General features: G+C 38.2%; 1 protein-coding gene across 1 annotated transcript in view; it reads right to left on the bottom strand.

Moving 5' to 3' along the window:
• Positions 1 to 403: 403 nt before the first annotated feature.
• LOC121903779 (NACHT, LRR and PYD domains-containing protein 12-like) overlaps positions 404 to 19,008 on the bottom strand; it is a 29,106-nt gene continuing 10,501 nt past the window's right edge. The window contains exons 8-21 of the mRNA XM_042421166.1: positions 16,953 to 17,126; positions 16,363 to 16,536; positions 14,601 to 14,774; positions 12,769 to 12,942; positions 11,945 to 12,118; positions 11,151 to 11,303; positions 10,710 to 10,756; positions 8,012 to 8,154; positions 7,522 to 7,568; positions 6,932 to 7,146; positions 4,652 to 4,923; positions 4,079 to 4,192; positions 3,840 to 3,981; positions 404 to 2,087 (exon numbers count right to left, since the gene is read on the bottom strand). Coding sequence (XP_042277100.1) covers positions 1,777 to 2,087; positions 3,840 to 3,981; positions 4,079 to 4,192; positions 4,652 to 4,923; positions 6,932 to 7,146; positions 7,522 to 7,568; positions 8,012 to 8,154; positions 10,710 to 10,756; positions 11,151 to 11,303; positions 11,945 to 12,118; positions 12,769 to 12,942; positions 14,601 to 14,774; positions 16,363 to 16,536; positions 16,953 to 17,126 — 2,314 coding nt within the window. The 3' untranslated portion in view covers positions 404 to 1,776. The remainder of the gene's footprint in view (positions 2,088 to 3,839; positions 3,982 to 4,078; positions 4,193 to 4,651; positions 4,924 to 6,931; positions 7,147 to 7,521; positions 7,569 to 8,011; positions 8,155 to 10,709; positions 10,757 to 11,150; positions 11,304 to 11,944; positions 12,119 to 12,768; positions 12,943 to 14,600; positions 14,775 to 16,362; positions 16,537 to 16,952; positions 17,127 to 19,008) is intronic.

Raw genomic sequence — 19,008 nt, 5'->3', positions numbered from 1 at the left:
AACAGCTCAGAAGCTTCAAACTCAGACTCAGAAGCTTCATATTCTCTTCAGATAAACACTAGACCACATTTCTGCTCAGAAGGAGGAGTGTGGATTTTGTCCCCCATCACTTACACTGTAAGTGCATTATGAAGGGATCTTCTAATGGTCCATATGAATTGAAAGAATGATTACAGCAAGACATGTTTCAATGTTCATTTGGGCTCCTGACTGTTGTTTTAAGACTCCTATAAATCAGTTCATCAGTCAAAACAACCCATTCACCAGCTGAGTCAATTCAATATCAAAGAAAATTAGCAGCATAAAAACTCTTGGCAGTCTGAGGTAGACCTGCCGACAACACTCAGGTCTGTAGCTGTTAAAACAAATATGTAATCTATAACTTTATTCATAGTTAATTTTCCAAAAAAGAGAACTGAACATCAATCAAAGATCAGACAGTAAATTGCAAGAAAAAAATTATCAACTTATTTCTGTTTGTAATTGAGTCCTTAAAGTCTTGTTTTTGTAAAACAAGTGACAACGACAGCTGCCTTCTTTCTTGTTTCAAGTTACACTCACTCAAAGATAATTTCTACTGGAAACAGGCTGGAATTTTCTTCCTGCACAGGTAGATTTTTCAAGTTTTTTTTGTTTGGGAACTTATATTTTATTTCCAGCTGCCATGACATTTACCCATCTTTAAGCACATTAGAAATATATATATATATATATATGTATACTGTACAATACAAAACAAAAACACAAATCAAAAGGCAGCAGATATAATGAGCAACACATCTGTGATGTCAAGAAGTATCTTTCTATTACTTTAGAATATAACCTTTATCGTCCACCAGAGTGGAAAATGGTCTTTGGCAAAACATGAAGATGCACTACTACAATTCAAGAAAGTGACAGTCAGTGTAACAAAGAGACAAGGTCATATTATACATTAAAAACATTGAAAACAGTTCATGTCTGTGGCTTAAATATCATTAGTCACTTTGCAGAATTAAGAATACTGATGGCTCTTTGGGATATTTGGGATGAAGGACTTCTTAAATACAATACAGAGAGAGCTTTTCAGCCCTTTTGATAGCCAGGACTTATTTTGGGAACATTTTCAGTTTTAGTTCCGGACACAGAATTTAATATACAATCTAATAGTATCTTTCAGTTCATCAGCATCCTGGCAAGATTGAAAGAAAAAGTCCACATTGGTCCATTTCCATTTAAACTCCTGGATAATTTGAATGGGACAGTCATGGTAAAGACACCATCATCACTTTCAGTATAAAGAAAGGCTAAATTTTGAGACTAACATGTTTCAGCTTGTGGCCTTCATCAGGGTCAAACTGGATTCTCCTCTTGTGCCAACACTTTCTTTGGCATCTGATTCAATCTGAAACCAGTAGTAGACAGATCTTTAGTGGGAGAGGGGTTTCTGAATGCGTAGAACCTTGGGCAGAACTGTGCCTCTTGACCTACTACTCTCTCGGTGTTTTCATATAACTGACAGCAGAGGTCTTGACCTCTGGTGCAGCTCACAGGACGTGAAAAAGAGTGCCCTCCGCAGTCAGTGATCCTTCAGCTTCACCCTGTGGAGCTTAGTGTCCAACACATTCTAAAGATTATCTTACAATAATTGAGATCTTTTTTGAGTTACTAAGGATCACAGGCCTTTCTCTTCATGTTATATATATTCATGTCCTCTCAGTACTAATGTGAGACCTGTGACATGGTCTTTCCATTGTTGTTGCTTTGGTAACTCATATTCTAAGTCTCATTCCTACTTCAGCTCAAGTCCAGGGTTTTGGAAAAGTGTGCATCCAACTTGCGCAAGTTAGTAATCAAGAATGAACTGGCTTCTGCTCCTTTGTTTCTCACCATGTCTATTACGTCTCGAGCCTTGTCAGCCCTGGATTTTGCTCTGGCTGACTCCATTTCTTCTTCGCTGATAAAACCCCGTTGCAAAAGATGATCCAGCAGCCGGTTCAGAGTTTGATCAGAGACTCTTTCAACAAACTGTGTCCGAACTGAGAGCAACCTGTCACTCGGTGAGCGACTCTGAGTCCTCGCTAGATTTTCTCTTCTTGCAGTAGGATCTAAGGGACAAGAGGAAGAGTTAAGTTTAATAACCTGCAGTCATGTTTAAATGCAGACCTCTTACTGTGTTCAGACAGGACACAAAGCACCATTTGACCACTGTGTTTATTCGACCCACAACTGTCACTGTACAAACTGTATGTTAGCTTTAATGGATGTCGACTGAAGCTATGATGACTGATGTGATGTGGACCTGACTCATCACACTTGTGGGTAGACATTTTCACTACAGCCCACACTGACACTTTGGTCAGTTACTGTAAGCTTCATGCAAAGAAGCTCCTCAGTCATACTGTTAACTTTTATCTTGGTTACATTTCATAATATAGCCTGTGATTTACTGTGTAATTCCTTTGTATGAATCAGGTACCGATAAAATACTTTCCAGCTCCTACTGGAAGCTAAGTGGAAGAAAACAAGACTATGGAGAACAAGGGGTTAATAACCAGACATTTTAGAGGAAAGGAGTATCTATGGTACAGTGCTGGGAGACAAAACTGAGGTTTGGGAAACATTGTCTTCACAAACTTGTTCTACCAGCTTAGAACAGTCAATACTTGATATTACAGCCTTCATCTAATTTTTACTGTGTAATTTTTAGAATTAAACTAATAATTACTATGTTCCTCAGTTCCACATATATTTATAACATACAGTGCTGTGAAAAAGTATTTGCCCCCCTCCTTATTTCTTCTATTTTTATATATATCTCAAACTAAGTTGTTTCAGATCTTCAAACAAATTTAACCTAAAACAGAGGCAACCTGAGTAAACACAAAATATAGTTTTTAAATGAACAATAAAGAACAACAATGAGAACCATTATCTTCAAATGGAGAAGACTTGGCACAGTAGTGAACCTTTGCAGGAGTGGCCAACCTTCCAAAATTCCTCCAAGAGCTGCAATGACTCACCCAGGAAGTCACACAAGAGCCGAGGACAACATCCAAGAATCTGCAGGCCTCTCTCACATCAATCAAGTTCAGTGCTCATGACTTTACTGTTAAAAAGACACGGAGTGAAAATGGCATCCACTGGAGAGTGGCGAGGCAAAAGCCACTCCAAACCCAGAATAACATGAAGGCTCATCTCAATTTTGCTAAAACACACACAACAGTCCAGAATGATGGTGGTTGTGTGATGGTGTCGAGATGTTTTACTGCTTCAGGGCCTGGGCAACTTGCCATAATTGAGGGAAATATAAAATCTGCTCTCTACCAGAAAATCCAGATGGAGAACGTCTTGTCATCAGTCTGTGATTTGAAGCTCAAGCGCAACTGGGTTATGCTGCAAGACAATGATCATAAGAGCAATTCCACCTCTGAATTGCACAAAATAAACAAAATTAAATAAGTATGAAATTAAAGGACCTGTAAAATACGATGTTTCCCAAACCTCAGTTTCAGAGTATAATTTATTTCTCATTTTCAAGAAAATATCCAGTTGTTACTCTCTTGTTCCACTTTACCTACATGCAAGTACCTGCACCAGTAAGTACTGATTCATACAATGCAATCTAACTAAATCCCAGACGGTATTATAAAATGTTACCAGAATTGTTTGTGAGTTAAAGTTTTACAAACATTTCTAATACATTTACAAACACTGGCCAATAAGATCCCTCAAAACCAGGTAAAAAAGTGGACTAAATGATCCGAGGCAGAAGAAGAATAAAGGCATCATGGATACATCAATAACTGTTCTATTCAACTATCAGGTGGAGTGTTACTGCAGGAGGATGAAGCCATTACCAGTCAGATCCACTTCATGCTCCCAGACCTCTGTATTTTTTTGGTCCTGGACCTTTAAAGTCACTTCATCTGTGTTTGTAGGCAAGCGAATCTCAAACGTTGGGTAGTAATTTGGTCCAAACTCCAGGTCAAAATCTGCTTTCTGAAAACCAGAAGTATCCAAAGTGAAATAAAGGTAACGACAGTGGATTGTGTTGAAGTGTTCTATCACGTATTACAATCTGCTTTGAAATACTCACTTTAGGCTGTATTTTAAAGGCCTCAGGACAGAGAATGTTGTAACTTTGATCTTTGATGAGTGTACATTTGGGAGGGGCCTTGATGTAGTCAGTATTTTGCTGTTGTGCAATCACCTGAAGAGACACCAGAACATTTTTACTAGAGTGGTTTATCCTCAGTTGAACGCAACTTTATCTCAGCACATACTTTATCAGCATCAGCGCATTTGTAGGCTGATAAGCAACAACTGGATATTGTATTCACTTGTCTGTAGTGTGTGACAGTTGAATTTGTCTACTTATGTTGTTTGTATTTATTATACACTGTATATGCTGTTCTCTTGGCCAGGTCACTCTTGAAAAAATAATACGATATCAAAGACACAATGTGTTATTGTCATCAAACAGTTTTGTTGCATTTATCACCATACAAAGATGTATGATGACTGTCTGTGTAAACTAATATAACCTGTATAACAATATAAACATTTACAATTAAGTTTTGGCTCTATATTCAGTTCCTACTAGCAGCTTTAAGAATGATCAGGCAAGTTTGGACTGAAAGTGAAGCTGGAACGTAACATTAAGTTTTACCTCTTGCAGAGGGATGTTCCTTGGCAAGAGAAACACCTCGAGATACTGCCTCTTTGTTTTGGGGTTTGGTGGTCGGAGAAACAGCAGAACTTGGCCACTAATTGGCATTGTGATGTTCAGAAGCCTCTTAATACGATCCAAGACCAGACCAAAGAGAGAGAAGTGAGGGACGTTCACAACCACATGAGTGTCTGTAATCTCCAGCATCTCCACGATGCTCATTCCATCACTAGTGATGTGGACGACAGACAGCACACCTTCAGGGAGTGGAGCTGTGAAAACAGATTTATTTTACTACCAACATCCTTATTATAATGTCAATGTTCATGGAGAGGAACTCAGTCCTGTCAGTAAAGAATCGAACAGTTTCCCAGGTCGGGCAATTTATCCAACATAGGGTGCAGTTATAGGGGATAAATTGTTTAAACTGGCGATTCAAAGTTGAGGAGAAAAGGAAAATGATTGAAGATAAATAAAGGTTTTTAGTATTTCTCTGATCCTCAGATGATAAATCCTGACGATATGTGACCTCCTGAGCTTTCCTATTAGGAAAAATTCCCACTTGTATCAAGAAACATTAGAATTTAATGGGTGGTTTGGCCCGAATTGAATATGAGAAAATAATAATTTGGTTGTTCTGTTTCCCTTTTACCACCACAACTCTAAACCCGGACAAGTGCTGTGGAAAAGGACAGATTCTTTGAATGTTTGTTATCTTCTTTTCTGTCCCAACCTCTCATGCTATGGACTATTATTAAAGAAAAGGTATTTAAATATGCTCATTTCTGGGTAAGTTACACATTATTGCTTTAAAATTTAATTTCTTTATGAATTTAAATAAAATTACAGTCTAAACTGTGTGTCACAATACAAACGTACACAGCATCTGTAGAAAGTAAAATCTGCTGTGGTTATTCATGGTCTAAGAAGATCTCAGTGCTTTTCTCTTGTGCCAACACGATGAAAGATGAAAGATTAGTTGAAAGGTGAAAGATTAGACTAATATACAAGATATTTTATAATACCATATTTCCCTCAAATTTATAAAATACATTCATGCTCTCCAGATGATGAACCCTTTTGATTTTCTTCTAGCACACCCTCGTGAAAAACTTTATGTACATGTTGTAGTGTAGGGGAATGAAATGGTTACTCAAAGAGTTGGGCACTAGAAAAGAGAATAACAAAAAAATCCCAATCCTGTCATTTTTTTAGAGAAAAAATGTATATATACACACATAGTGAGATATCAATAACGATATTACTGAGCACTCCAATTAAATAAAGGTATAAGTCTAACTCAAAGTCTTTCACTCACACTCCAAAATCAAATCTTTTTCAGTTAAATTTGCTCATGTAGATTAGTCAGAACAATACACAGTATATACCCCATATCCATATAAGAAACAAAAATAAATCACATTTAAATTCACAATTCTGGAGTCACTTAAATAGTTTCTGATTTTGATGAGTTGTGTGTGTGTGAATGAGTGTGAGTAGGTTAAATTCAGTTCAGTTGAGTTCAATTCAGTGGTGCAATATGTGTGTATGCAGTTTTGGGGGGCTAGATGGCTGTCTAAAGAGACAGGGTGCAGGGAAAAGGGCTGTAAATTTGGTTAGGCAGGATGAGGGTTAAAGAGGAGAGAATAAAAGAAGTCTAGAGAGTTACAGGCAGGAAGACATCGCACTAAGCCTCTCTTTCTTGACATCCAACCCTGTCTGGGAACATCTTCCGAGCATATCCTAGGGAAGACAGACAAACTTTCCTCCCAAACTCGTTCTGGGGATCAGCACACTTCCTCAGCCCAGGACTGTTCAGGGTGATCCAGGAGAATCCAGCCTGTTCTTTTTTACTACTGCCGTTCTTTTTTACTTTTATGTAGTTCACTGTTTTTCTTTCAGAGGTTAGGTAGGTAGTCCAGAAACTGGATTAAGTTCCTTGGTTGTCTCCTCCTTCTCACTGTCACTCCTCTCTGCTCTCCTCCATGGTGCTTTTGTCATTTTGTCCCTTACCCCCGGCTCACAGGTGTGTCTCATTTATCTCCTCTCCTATCCTACTTCCCTTTAATTTCCCTCTAGGAGGTAAAAGGCTATGCTGCTCTTTTTCCTTATCCCCTTTCTGACATGTTTAGCTCCATTGCTGTTAAGAATCAGGAGAACAGATAAATCAGTGTATTCGTTCATTTTGTGGCTGTAATGAAATCTGCAGCCTATACGGGGCATTAACAGGAGTCTTATTGTTATTTTAATAAAATTCACAAAGCACAATAATCAGCTTACCATCCATGGTTTCACAGTGTGGCAGGTGGAGCTGACTGACAGCACCATCAGGATTCTGGATGTTGAACAGTGGCCCTGCAGCCATCTTGCCAGCTAGTTGTAGGAGGCTCTCATCCCATTGGACAGTCCAGTACAGCAGCTCCGCCTCCTGAACCGTAACAAACACCAGTCCAGTCAAAGTACACCGGAATACACCTGGACCAGGACACCTGAAGCTGTAGGACACAGAGGAGCTGATTATACAACACAAACACAAGTTCATCCAGCTGGTTTGAACGAACAAAAACTAAAGAATAAATTTGCTGAAGAAAATGTGCTGCAGTGCTTAAAAAGCTGGAGACCAAACTGAACTGCTGGACAAGATGTGAGTGAAGCAGCAGCTGTAGAAGTATGAAGAGTATGAAAAGTGTTAAAAGTGAAATGTATTCACTAAAAGGAGTTCACACGACAGTTGAGTCTGAGCACTAAAATGAGTTAAACTACTGAACAGAGTGGAACAGTCTGAAAGGAGGTGAAGCATCATCACTGAGAGGACTTGACAAGGTCCAAGGTTGAAGGTTGAAATATTCTGCATCTTGTGTTTTGGTTACCTGTATGAAATGTTTGCAGACTCCGTCAGCATTTTGGGTGTGAAGTCCTAAGATGTAGAAAGTGACGACATTAGTTATAGAAAGTGACCACCTCACTCTCACAATCATATAGCTGACAGGATCCTCACTGCTTCACATTCTACTCCACCTGCACGCTTTACTGTCTTTTCATTACGTGATTATCAGTAGTCCACATGACTGCTGATGTTGCTCTTTAACTTTACATTCATCAGTGAAATGATCCTGCAAGACTATGTTGGACAGTAGCTGTTGGTTTCACAGATGAGGAGGTAGAAATGAATTAGAAGGAGTTTCTGATGGAGGAAGAAGGAGCAAAGTATGAGAGGAGAGGAAAAGAGGTCTTGAAGATAATACAGATGACATGAAATCACGTTACGAGTGTAGAGATAAGAAGTATTAACCAATAGAGGAACCTGAGTCTGATCAATCACAAATTAAAGTTAAAAATTGACATTTGTATTGACTCTACCTGACAGTAACTTGTCCCAGTCAGATTCTTTCTGCACACAAGCTGCTGCTGCTGCTGCTTCAACCTCTCTGGGTCATCAGGATACAGCTGATCCTCTCTGGTGTCCTCAAACACATTGAGTGGTGGGTTGGATGTGGACGGATCTGGTGGGAGATTAGAGCCATCAGATGTAGAGAAGAAGACAGCAGATGTTAAACTCAATTCTGGACATCCTTCTGGCCCAGTTGGCTAAGACACATACAGAAAGCTGCAACACATAGTCTCAGTTTAAGACTGAACAGAGACTTTCTCCACATGTCTCCTGTTGTTCTCTATTGGAAAACCCTCCAATAAAGTCAAAATGGCAAAGAAATACTGTAAAAAGTTCCAGTCCAAACACAGTCATGTTTCAGTCAAGACCAAGTTTGAACAAAAAAGTTACCCCAAAACCAAAGTTAAATTGGATTTAAAATGTGTCTATTAAGGATGTTTTAATTCTATTATTTCATTTCAGTGGAACAAACTGTCTTGCACGAACTTTCAAAACAATGATGATTTTTTAGATGATTTTAAATAAATCACTCCATATCTTTGGACATTTGAATACAAGGAAAAAATCCAAACTCAACACAGAAATGACTGAGATTCAAACTGAAGACTTTCTTGCAGTGAGGCAACACATTATCTTTCCCTACACTCATATAGATCAGAAAAAAGCAGAAGAAAATACCATAAAATTCTAAAAATGTCTATTATAGTTCCCCAGAGTGCAAGGTGATGTCTTCAAATGTCTTGTTTTGTCTGACCAACAGACCAAAACCCCAAAATACTGAGTTCACAATGATATAAAATAGAGAAAAACAGGAAATGGCCCTATCCAAAAGTAACAATTCCACCTACCAACACATTATATTTCATTTGTTTAATCTGTACAAAAACTGAAGTATAAAAACCACAATCTCCCACTATGATGTGAGTTTTCAGATTTCATGTTGAGATAAGGTAAGCTAATTGGCTGCTGGCTGTAGCTTCATGTTTACCGTACAGAGATGAGATAAAGTATATATATCTGAACATCTAACTCTCTGCCAGAAAGTGAGTAAGCATATTTTACAAAATGTCAAACCTTGCTTTAAAGATTTTGCGATCGCAATGGTTCCTAACAAGTTCCTGACAAGTCACTACCACAGTGACAATGTTGATTACATAATGTAACCATGGCCAAATCCCTGATTCACAGAATATAGGCGTAGCTACCGCTATTTCACAATGTATTTTCAGTTCATGAAAGTTAATTGTAACATTGTGGTTGCGTAAAATAATCTTGTTCCATGTTTGGTTGTACTGAAAAGACCCTTTAAGGAGTTCGACATTAAGTTTTTCTGGTAAGTACATTTTGTTTTATTGGTTTTAAGCCTATTTTTCGCTAGTGAAAATTAGCATTAGCATTAACATTATCACAGTTAATCACAGACTATAAATGAAATGTGCTAACCAAGCTAGCAACTAGCACTAGGGTCTGCTCCACCCTCTCTTCCAAATATGGTCACTTCTGGCTCCAAAAATCCAAGATGGCGACAGCCAAATCAAGCTGCAGAGCTGTGGTCCGCTGCTGCTTTGCAGCAGACAGCTTCATTTTCTGTCAGGCACAAATTACTGTCTCACAACTAAGCAATCTAACAATGGAGAATAATAAGAAATATATAGACTCTCCTAACAATTATTTCTACAATTATACAGATTGCTGGAGAAATTGGTGCAATCAGCATGCTACAATCCCTCCAGACTGCATGGGTTATCAGGAGCAGAAATGGGACTGCAGCAGGCAGCATACTTAGTACAGTAAGTAAGTATGAAATTGTATTGCAAAGGCACATTTCACCATGGAAATGTTTACAAATACTGAAAGCAGCATCTCTCAATCTTTAAAGTAAATTGTTAAAGAAAACACTCATGCATCAACAGGGGTCTATTAAGTGATTTGAGGGCCCCAGGCAAACTCTTTCTTGCTTTACAAAGTAAAGAAACAAGATTTTGATTTTAGGGTAATTTGCGTTCACTTCGGGACGGTTTAAATTGTTTTTTGGGATGGTGGTGGAAAAAGTTAGTCTGGAGCCCTGGAATAGAGGCAGTCCAGCAACACAGCAAACTCTAGAAACACCATGCTTGCTCATCCAGCAAAAAAGTTGAACCTGGCTCAACTTTTGCTGCAACATCTAGCAAGAAGCTGTGTTGACTTATCACAAACATGCAAATACACATTTCTAGTGGATTCCTTTGTAATGTGAATGCTGTATTTTGACAGTTTACCTCATCCATCGTCACAACAAAAGATAAAATAGTTTCCACCATGATAACTTTCTAGAGACGTAAAACCTTGACTGAATACTACAAACCACTGTGCAGTGTTTTGGAGTCTGATAAACCTTCAAGTGCATGATTGGACTTCCTGGATGGTATTTCCTGTCTCACTTGTACCTTAACAACACACCCCACCAACACAGCCTCCTGTGTTGTTTTAACTCAGGGCTGTTTTCACTCTGAATCGCTGATAAGTATGCACCATGGTACATTCAAAGTGGAATAAAAACTGGTGGGCAGAGCTTAGTCATAAACAGACTTCACAGGGAACCAGACACAATCTCAACTAGTTGTCTTTGGATGTGTTTTTTATCACGTCACAATCGCACTTTGAACTGGTCACAGTCCCAACACTCACATCCTTTATGTCTTTCAGGTGTAGCACTGTTTCGTCTGTCCTCCACCCTGTAGGAATAAATAAAAACACAGCAGTTAGCTTGACTGTCTTATGAAGAGGGTTCAAATAATCAGACTCTATCTCTTCACTAAGGATTATTCTGATGATTCCACACAACCACCAAGCTGTTAATCATCATCTTGACTTTCCAATCCACCTATTTACATGAAGTGGGGAGGAATCTGAACTTGTGATGTGTCCCAAAGAACAAACATAGCCCAACAATATGGATATTTACACCCTAAGTTTTGGCCAAATATACATCAACCAGAAAATGTCCTTGAAGGGAAGATCAAGTTCCCTTTTCAGTTAAATTTATGATTAAGAGATGCAAAAGTTCCTGGTCACATTAACGTCAATTACTGAACTGCATTTCTGCTTTCAGTAGAAAGAGTCTCTTACTTAAAGTCTGAGGGTCCAGCATCATCACTGAAGTCTGGAGGATGATGTTTGGACACACAGGTGGATACCGTAGCCTCTGATATGTCCTCTTCCTCCACAAAACCACTCATCTTCTGGTTTCCAGTCCATGTGATGGGTGAACCTTCAGAGAACCTACATATACATACATACATACATATATACATATATATATATATATATGTGTGTGTCTGTGCGTGTGTGTATGTGTGTGTGTGTGTGTATATATATTAATAATATGTTTCAGTCAGAAACACTTATAGCAAATGACTATACAGTTAGAGTTGGACGAAAGGGCTCTGCTTTTTGAGGGAGACTCAGCAGGAGAAATAATCCCCTCTTAATTAACATGCATGAACATTAAATCTTGGTTAAATCAGCTTTGATAAAAACTTCAGCAATAAGGAGGATGTTGGGGTGGTGGAGAGTGATCAATGAAAAGTGTCAGGTTATAATAGTGTTGCTGTACACCTGTATGAATATGAAAGAATGTGACTGGTCAGCTGTAGGCCAATAAGCTGATGAATGATCCAATGGTGGTGTAGCATGAATGAAGCAGCTGATTCCAATCAGTTCATGAAAATATGACTTCAGTGCTCTGCTCCATCCTCCTTTCACACCCTCAACACTAATGTCTGAAAGTATTCACCTTACCTGGATATACTGGCTCTTTGATTGGATGCTAACTTTATCATCCAAAATATCACCTCTGGGACAAATGCATGGGCTCATCAGCATGATGATGAGTCCATGACTGATTTCAACTCACTACTGACCTCAGAGTCTCCAATCTCCAATGTGGACTCTCCAGAAAATCATGCAGCAGCTTTACTCCTGAATCCTGAAGCTTGTTGTCACTCACATCCAGCTCTCTCAGATGGGAGGGGATAGACTTCAGAGCTGAGGCCAGAGAAGCACAGCTGATCTCTGACAAACTACAGCTACTCAATCTGAATAAGGAATAAATGATGTGGATAAAAATCCATTATAATCTAATCAGATGTATTCAGGCTTTAAATGTGTACAATACTAAATCCTTATCAATGAGCTTTTCTCTAAAATGAGCAGAGTAACTTTGTCATTGTGTTATTGTGGATCATCATGTCAGCCTTCTACAGACATCATCCAAATGTCACCATAACATTCAGACACCTATTCATGTCAACACTGATTCATAGTAAAATACCATGTTCATACTTAAACACCTGCATTGATCTCTCTGTGTCCCTCTGTGTGTATGTGTGACCTGAAGGATCAATATCAATAAACAAACTTTATTCATAAACCTAAAAAATATTTCTCTTTCAGTAAGTTAACTTTATCAATTTAAAACAGATATTAGTTGAGAGGACCCTCGGTATACAGATGTGACTCTTTACCAAATATTATAAATATTAATTTAACAACTAACAGTGGACATTTTCAAGTTTCTTAAAGAGAGTTTCTTTTATACTTACAGACTAAATTTTGTACAATAAAAAATGAAAATATGGAACAAAGGAAATTGACTTCATGGATGTACATTATGTATGTACATAAATTAGGTTCAGTTGTTAAACATATAAGATCAACAATAGTAACAGACTGTCAGGAAACTGACCCCAGAGTCTCCAGTCTACAGTGTGGACTCTCCAGAAAATCACACAGCAGCTTCACTCCTGAATCCTTCAGGTTGTTGTCACTCAGCTCCAGCTCTCTCAGATGGGAGGGGTTGGACTTCAGAGCTGAGACCAGAGAAGCACAGCCGATCTCTGACAACCTGCAGAAACTCAATCTGAATAAAAAATAAAAATCACTTTAGAAGACAAAGTTCCTGCTTGAAATCATTCAGTGTTTCATAATCTGTTCAGAGCTGAAGACGGTTTAGAATGTAGAATTTTAGAGAATGGAAACTCTTAACACCTGAACCCAACAGGATGCAGGTTAAAAACTGTCAAATACAAACAGTGAAAAAAGCTCTGATTAATATTAATGACAACATGCTGCTCCTTCAACAAAGACATAGTGACTTCACCTCTTGACCTCTGCCAGCTCCACCAGTGACTCCATCTATACAAAATCATGTTGTGCAGCCAAACACACAAGTGAAAGACTCTGACATTTATTGCAGATTCTACTCAACATCCACATGTTTACAAAGATACCAAATAAAATGGGTAGTTCTGGGTCTGAGAAGTGAAGCCAATGCAGATATGACTTAAACCTGCATTATCTGTGATGACCAGCAGGGGGTGACTTCACTGGCTCCAAAAAGAAGTCCAATTGTATGGAAGTCTATGAGAAAGTTACCGTGCTTCTCACTTGATTTATTACCTCAGTAAACAGTTTCTAATGAGTGTATAGTCTCAATCACTAGGTTCAAGTCTGCTTCAATACAACATGATGTTCATTTTGTAAATTATGGTCCCTTTTAGAGTAAAATAGATGATAAAGCAGCGCATGCTTTAGGGTGTGGCTACCTTGTGATTGGTAAGTCGCTACCACTGTGACAATGTTGGTTAGGTAACGTAACCATTGTGTAACTCCAGATTCACAGAGCATAGGTGTTGCTGTAGTTGTCGCTATTTCACTGTGTTTTCAGTTGAAAGTTATTTGTAACATTTTAGTCACCTAAAAAAGTCTTGTTCAGTGCTTGGTTGTACTAAAAGACCCTCTAAGAAGTCGGGTGTTCAGTTTTTCTGGCAAGTACATTTTGTTCGAATGGTTTTTAAGCCTGTTTTTCGCTAGCGAAAATTAACACTAGCATTATCACAGTATTATTATCACTATATACTATAAATGCACTGTGTTAACCAAGCTAGCAGCTAGCAGCTAACATTAGGGTCGGCTCCTCCTTCTTGTCGAAGTATGGTCACTTCTGGCTTCAAAAATTCAAGATGGCGAAGGTCAAAATGCAAACTCGAGGCAGAATGGGAGTCCTCAAATCAAAGGGTGACTTCATGGTGGCTACATCCATTATTTTTTTGCAGTCTATGTACTTAATATGACAGGATGAATTTTGGGGAAATGGGGAGAAAATTATGTTCAATATATCTACAATATTACATTTAATGGAATGGTGCCACCATAAAAACTCACAGCATCTTGTGTTTCGATATTTCAGTCAGTATGAACACTGCATTGAGTGATGAATGAAAGTGAATGTAAAAATCAAGAGTTTAAAAGATTCAGAGTTTAAGAGATTCAGACTTTAAGAGGTTCAGAGTGAATTATCCAGTGCAGATTTTTCTTGCTATATGAAGGTTTTAAATGTGCAGCTCAATATTGCTCTGACACAGTCAATAGACTAAACCACTGAAGAAGAAAATAGACTTCACCATTAAGATACTCAGTGTGGATCAGCATAATATCAGCTTTATGTCTGCAGTTTAGCATCAACACAACTTTCCCATCATATTAATCTCAGCACAGAAGTAAAAAATGGTGTCTGACCTCAGAGTCTCCAGTCTACAGTGTGGACTCTCCAGAAAATCACACAACAGCTTCACTCCTGAATCCTGCAGCTCATTGTCACTCAGCTCCAGCTTTCTCAGATGGGAGGGGTTGGACTTCAAAGCTGAGGCCAGAGAAGCACAGCTGGTCTCTGACAACCAGCAGCGACTCAATCTGAATAAAGAATAAATGATGTAGATACAAATCAATTTATAGTACAATCAGATGTGTTCAGGTTTTAAATGTGTTCAATATTAGTATGTCCTAATTAATGAGCTTTTCTCTAAAATGAGCAGAGCGACTTTGTCATTGAGGGGTCATCATAATGCCAGCCTTCTTCAACCACAACATTCAGACACCTATTCATGTCAACACTGATTCATAACAAAATACTATGTTCATACTTGTTCAACACCTGCATTGAGCTCTTTATGTCCCTCTGTGTGTATTCTGCAGTGTTGGGAAGGAACACATTACTTTGTCATGAATTACAGTAATATTACTTTTTCAGTAATGAGCAGTGTAAGGGATTACATTTTGAAATTCAGTGATTATATTAGTTACTAACCCCCGTAACACTCCATTACTTTTACACTTGGCAGTGCATGTGCATGCTGTCCTACCACTGTTACACCGAAATCTGTGACCACTGAAATCTGTGACCGCAGAGGCTGTGTTATTTTTTTCCGCCGCATTCTGTAAAGACCTACCCCCTACTCTTCCTCTGACTGACTCTGACCCTGATATTCTTAATCTCACCATCTCACTCATACCTAAACCTTATCAATTTAACCACTGCAAAAGCTGTCTCTTCAGTCACAGATTTCGGTGTTACACCGGCATTAATGGAAGGTTGATATCAGTGTAGTCTCAGCATTCAGCTAACAGACTGCCCTGGAGGAGGACAAATATTATCTTACTCACATGTTGTGTGTTTTAACCAGTGTGCTTACATTAGCTACAGGTTTACTTACATTCAGGAATCACCTGATGCTAGTTTAGTTCAGAGTTCAGGTGTGTGCCTTGTGCAACTGAGATCAGGACTTAAGGAGTGCTTTGTTCATCACTGAGGCAACGCTAACGCTAGCTGTGGGATGATCAGTACATCCTTCCAAACTATTTTTACCTGCTTGATAAACCACAAACATATAATTTTCTATTTCTAAATGTATTTAACACAAGAGATGTAATGTGTGGCTGTGGAGGATTTTAAAGTTGTTTAAAGGAAACTTTGACGGAGCCAACACTTGAGTAATAATAGAAAAGTAGCAAGTAATATGATGCGTTACTTTTGTTGCTGAATAATAAGTAAAGTAATATAATTAATTTTACATTGATTACAGTAATTAATTCCAATTTTCAAGTAACTTGCCCAACACTGATGTTCTGAAGCATCAATATCATTAAAACATTATTCATGAAAACAAATTAAAATTAATATGAAATTAAAAAGTATTTCTCCATCAGAAATTAAACTTTATCGATTTAAAACACGTATTAGTTGAGAGGTCCTCTGTATACAGATGTGACTCTTTACCAAAAATTATAAACATTAATTTACTTTAACAACTAACACTGGACATTTTCTACAGTTTCTTTAAGAATTTGTCATCTTTTATAACAACAGACTAAACTTTGTACAAAAAAAGAATATATAGAAAAAAAGAAAATTAACTTCATGGATGTACATTATGTATGTACATAAATTAGGTTCAGTTGTTAAACATATAAGATCAACAATAGTAACAGTCAGTGAACTGACCCAAGAGTCTCCAGTCTACAGTGTGAACTCTCCAGAAAATCACACATCAGCTTCACTCCTGAATTCTGAAGGATGTTGTTACTCAGCTCCAGCTCTCTCAGATGGGAGGGGTTGGACTTCAGAGCTAAGGCCAGAGAAACACAGCCGATCTCTGACAACCTGCAGAAACTCAATCTGCATAAAGAATAAAAATCACTTTAGAAGACAAAGTTCCTGCTTGAAATCATTCAGTGTTTCATAATCTGTTCAGAGCTGAAGACGGTTTAGAATGTAGAATTTTAGAGAATGGAAACTCTTAACACCTGAACCCAACAGGATGCAGGTTAAAAACTGTCAAATACAAACATTGAAAAAGAGTGAATTATCCAGTGTAGATTTTTCTTGTTATATGAAGTTTTTTTTTAAAATGTGCAGCTCAACATTGCTCTCACACAGTCAATTGGACTAAACCATTGAAGAAGAAAATAGACTTTACCATCAAGATACTCTGTGTGGATCAGGATAATATCAGTTTTATGTCCACAGTTTAGTGTCACCACAACTTTCCCATCATATTAATCTCAGCACAGAAGTAAAAAATGATGTCTGACCTCAGAGTCTCCAGTCTACAGTGTGGACTCTCCAGAAAATCACACAGCAGCTTCACTCCCGAATCCTGCAGCTCATTGTTACTCAGCTCCAGCTTTTTCAGATGGGAGGGGTTGGACTTCAGAGCTGAGGCCAGAGAAGCACAGCTGGTCTCTGACAAACTGCAATGACTTAATCTGAATAAAGAATAAATAATGTAATTTAAAATATATTTATAATACAATCCAATGTTTTCAGATTTTAAAAGTCTGTTTACATTAACTGTAGTGACCTGGTTACTGTTACTGTATTTCTCCATTAAACTCAACCATAATCTGGAAGCGTGGCTCACTGATTTGAAATGTATTTGTGATAGAAGTCTCTTTCTGTACTTTCTGACTGTTTGTTTTGTGTTTCTGGTGTGAGTGTTTTTGTGAGAGCAGACTGACAGCAGGGTCAGAGAAGGACAGGCAGAGCAGAGCTTTTCCTTACAACATGAAAGTATCAGAATTTAACAAATATTTCAATGTTCAGCACTCAAAACCAACTTATTTAGACATCTATAGGCTGCTTTGTGTTAGTTTCAGCATTAGTCATATTTTAGATGGATTTATTTTAAATATGAGGCTGAGACTTATGTGTTGTGTGCAACATGACCGCCCTCTGCAGGGCCCCAGCACTGTCAGATGTATAATTAACATATCTGTATGATCACTTTGCCCTCTGTACAATGTATGATCAATAATGCCAAAAGTCCCATAATGTATGATAATTTGATCATTTTATAATCAGTCAAGTCTATCTCATATTAACTCATTTCCCTATATGATAAGGATAGCAAAATATGGATCCTTTGTCTGTGTTTATAAATCTATTGTCATGTGACGTCTTTCCAGCCAGTCATGCTTGTTCTGATGATGAACATGACTCATGAGCAAGGCTGTTGTTCTCCCCGAGGGTTTGCATGAGATAGCTTACTGCTGCATCCATGTGAGAAAAGCAAGGAAAATGAGTGCTGAACAAGAAGGTGAGGACAGGGGAGAGGTAAAGAGGAGGGCAGCTAGAGATGTTGTTGGAACAAAAAGTAAGCATCACCAACAAACATACAGGGATGAGTGGGAAAGTGACCCCAGTTTTACTGGATGGTTAAAAGGCTGTGAAAATATTCTATTTCAGGATTGTACAATGGTAGCCTATGTGGAACTTAAGCCGATAAGGTAAGCATTTTATATATTTAATTTACATGTAGATGCTGAACAGGCTACAGTTCGTATTGTTATAGTTTACTATTATAGCCTTTTGTTTACTGAACAGCTATGCTTTAGTTTTCAATGTTGGAACATTTTTAATTGAATGAGTCCCAAAAGACTACCCCTTCCATGCATCATACCACTATGTCAGCAATTTTTTTTTAAACAATGTGGCTACAGTTGTAGGTGGTGTCAAAAAAGTTGTTAGTCTCATTAAATACATGTTTTTCTAAATTACACATTTATGTCTATTTGTTCTCTTGGTTATGATTCATGTATGACAATTTTCCTCAAAATGCAAAAATTCTAAGCCTCTGGTACAATACTGTAAGGGTGCTTTCACACCTGCCTTGTTTAGTTCGGTTGAATCAAACTCTGGTTCATTTTCCCCTTGGTGCAGTTCATTTGGGCAGGTATGAACATAAAAATCACACTTGGGTGCAGACCAAAACAAGCAGACTGGCAAATTCCTTGTATGTGCAACCCCGCTTGGCAATAATACCAAGCGGGGTACATGTAATACCTTTCATTTTGTAAAACTCCACTACCAGTCTGCTGTATCCTGTCTCTGTGTATTTTCTGGAGCTTGTTACTGTGAAACTGGCTGTAGGAGACCTAATACCACTCTGTTGTTATCAGAATAAATAGCTGGTTGGAGCAAAATGTGATAGTGTGTGCCTCATTCATCACACAACACAGGAGAGAGTACACCACTGCTACACTCATGTAAAAAGCTCATTAGAAACACAGTTACATGTACAGGACACATGACAGATCAGAGTTCTCCAGGAAAAATCTACCTGTGGAAACCAGGTTTCTCTAATCCCCC

The sequence above is a fragment of the Thunnus maccoyii genome, chromosome 9, assembly GCF_910596095.1.
Source record: "Thunnus maccoyii chromosome 9, fThuMac1.1, whole genome shotgun sequence".
NCBI classification, from domain to species: Eukaryota; Metazoa; Chordata; class Actinopteri; order Scombriformes; family Scombridae; genus Thunnus; species Thunnus maccoyii.
Note: the sequence above shows the minus strand (reverse complement) of the source record. Positions and strands in the feature narration are given on the sequence as shown.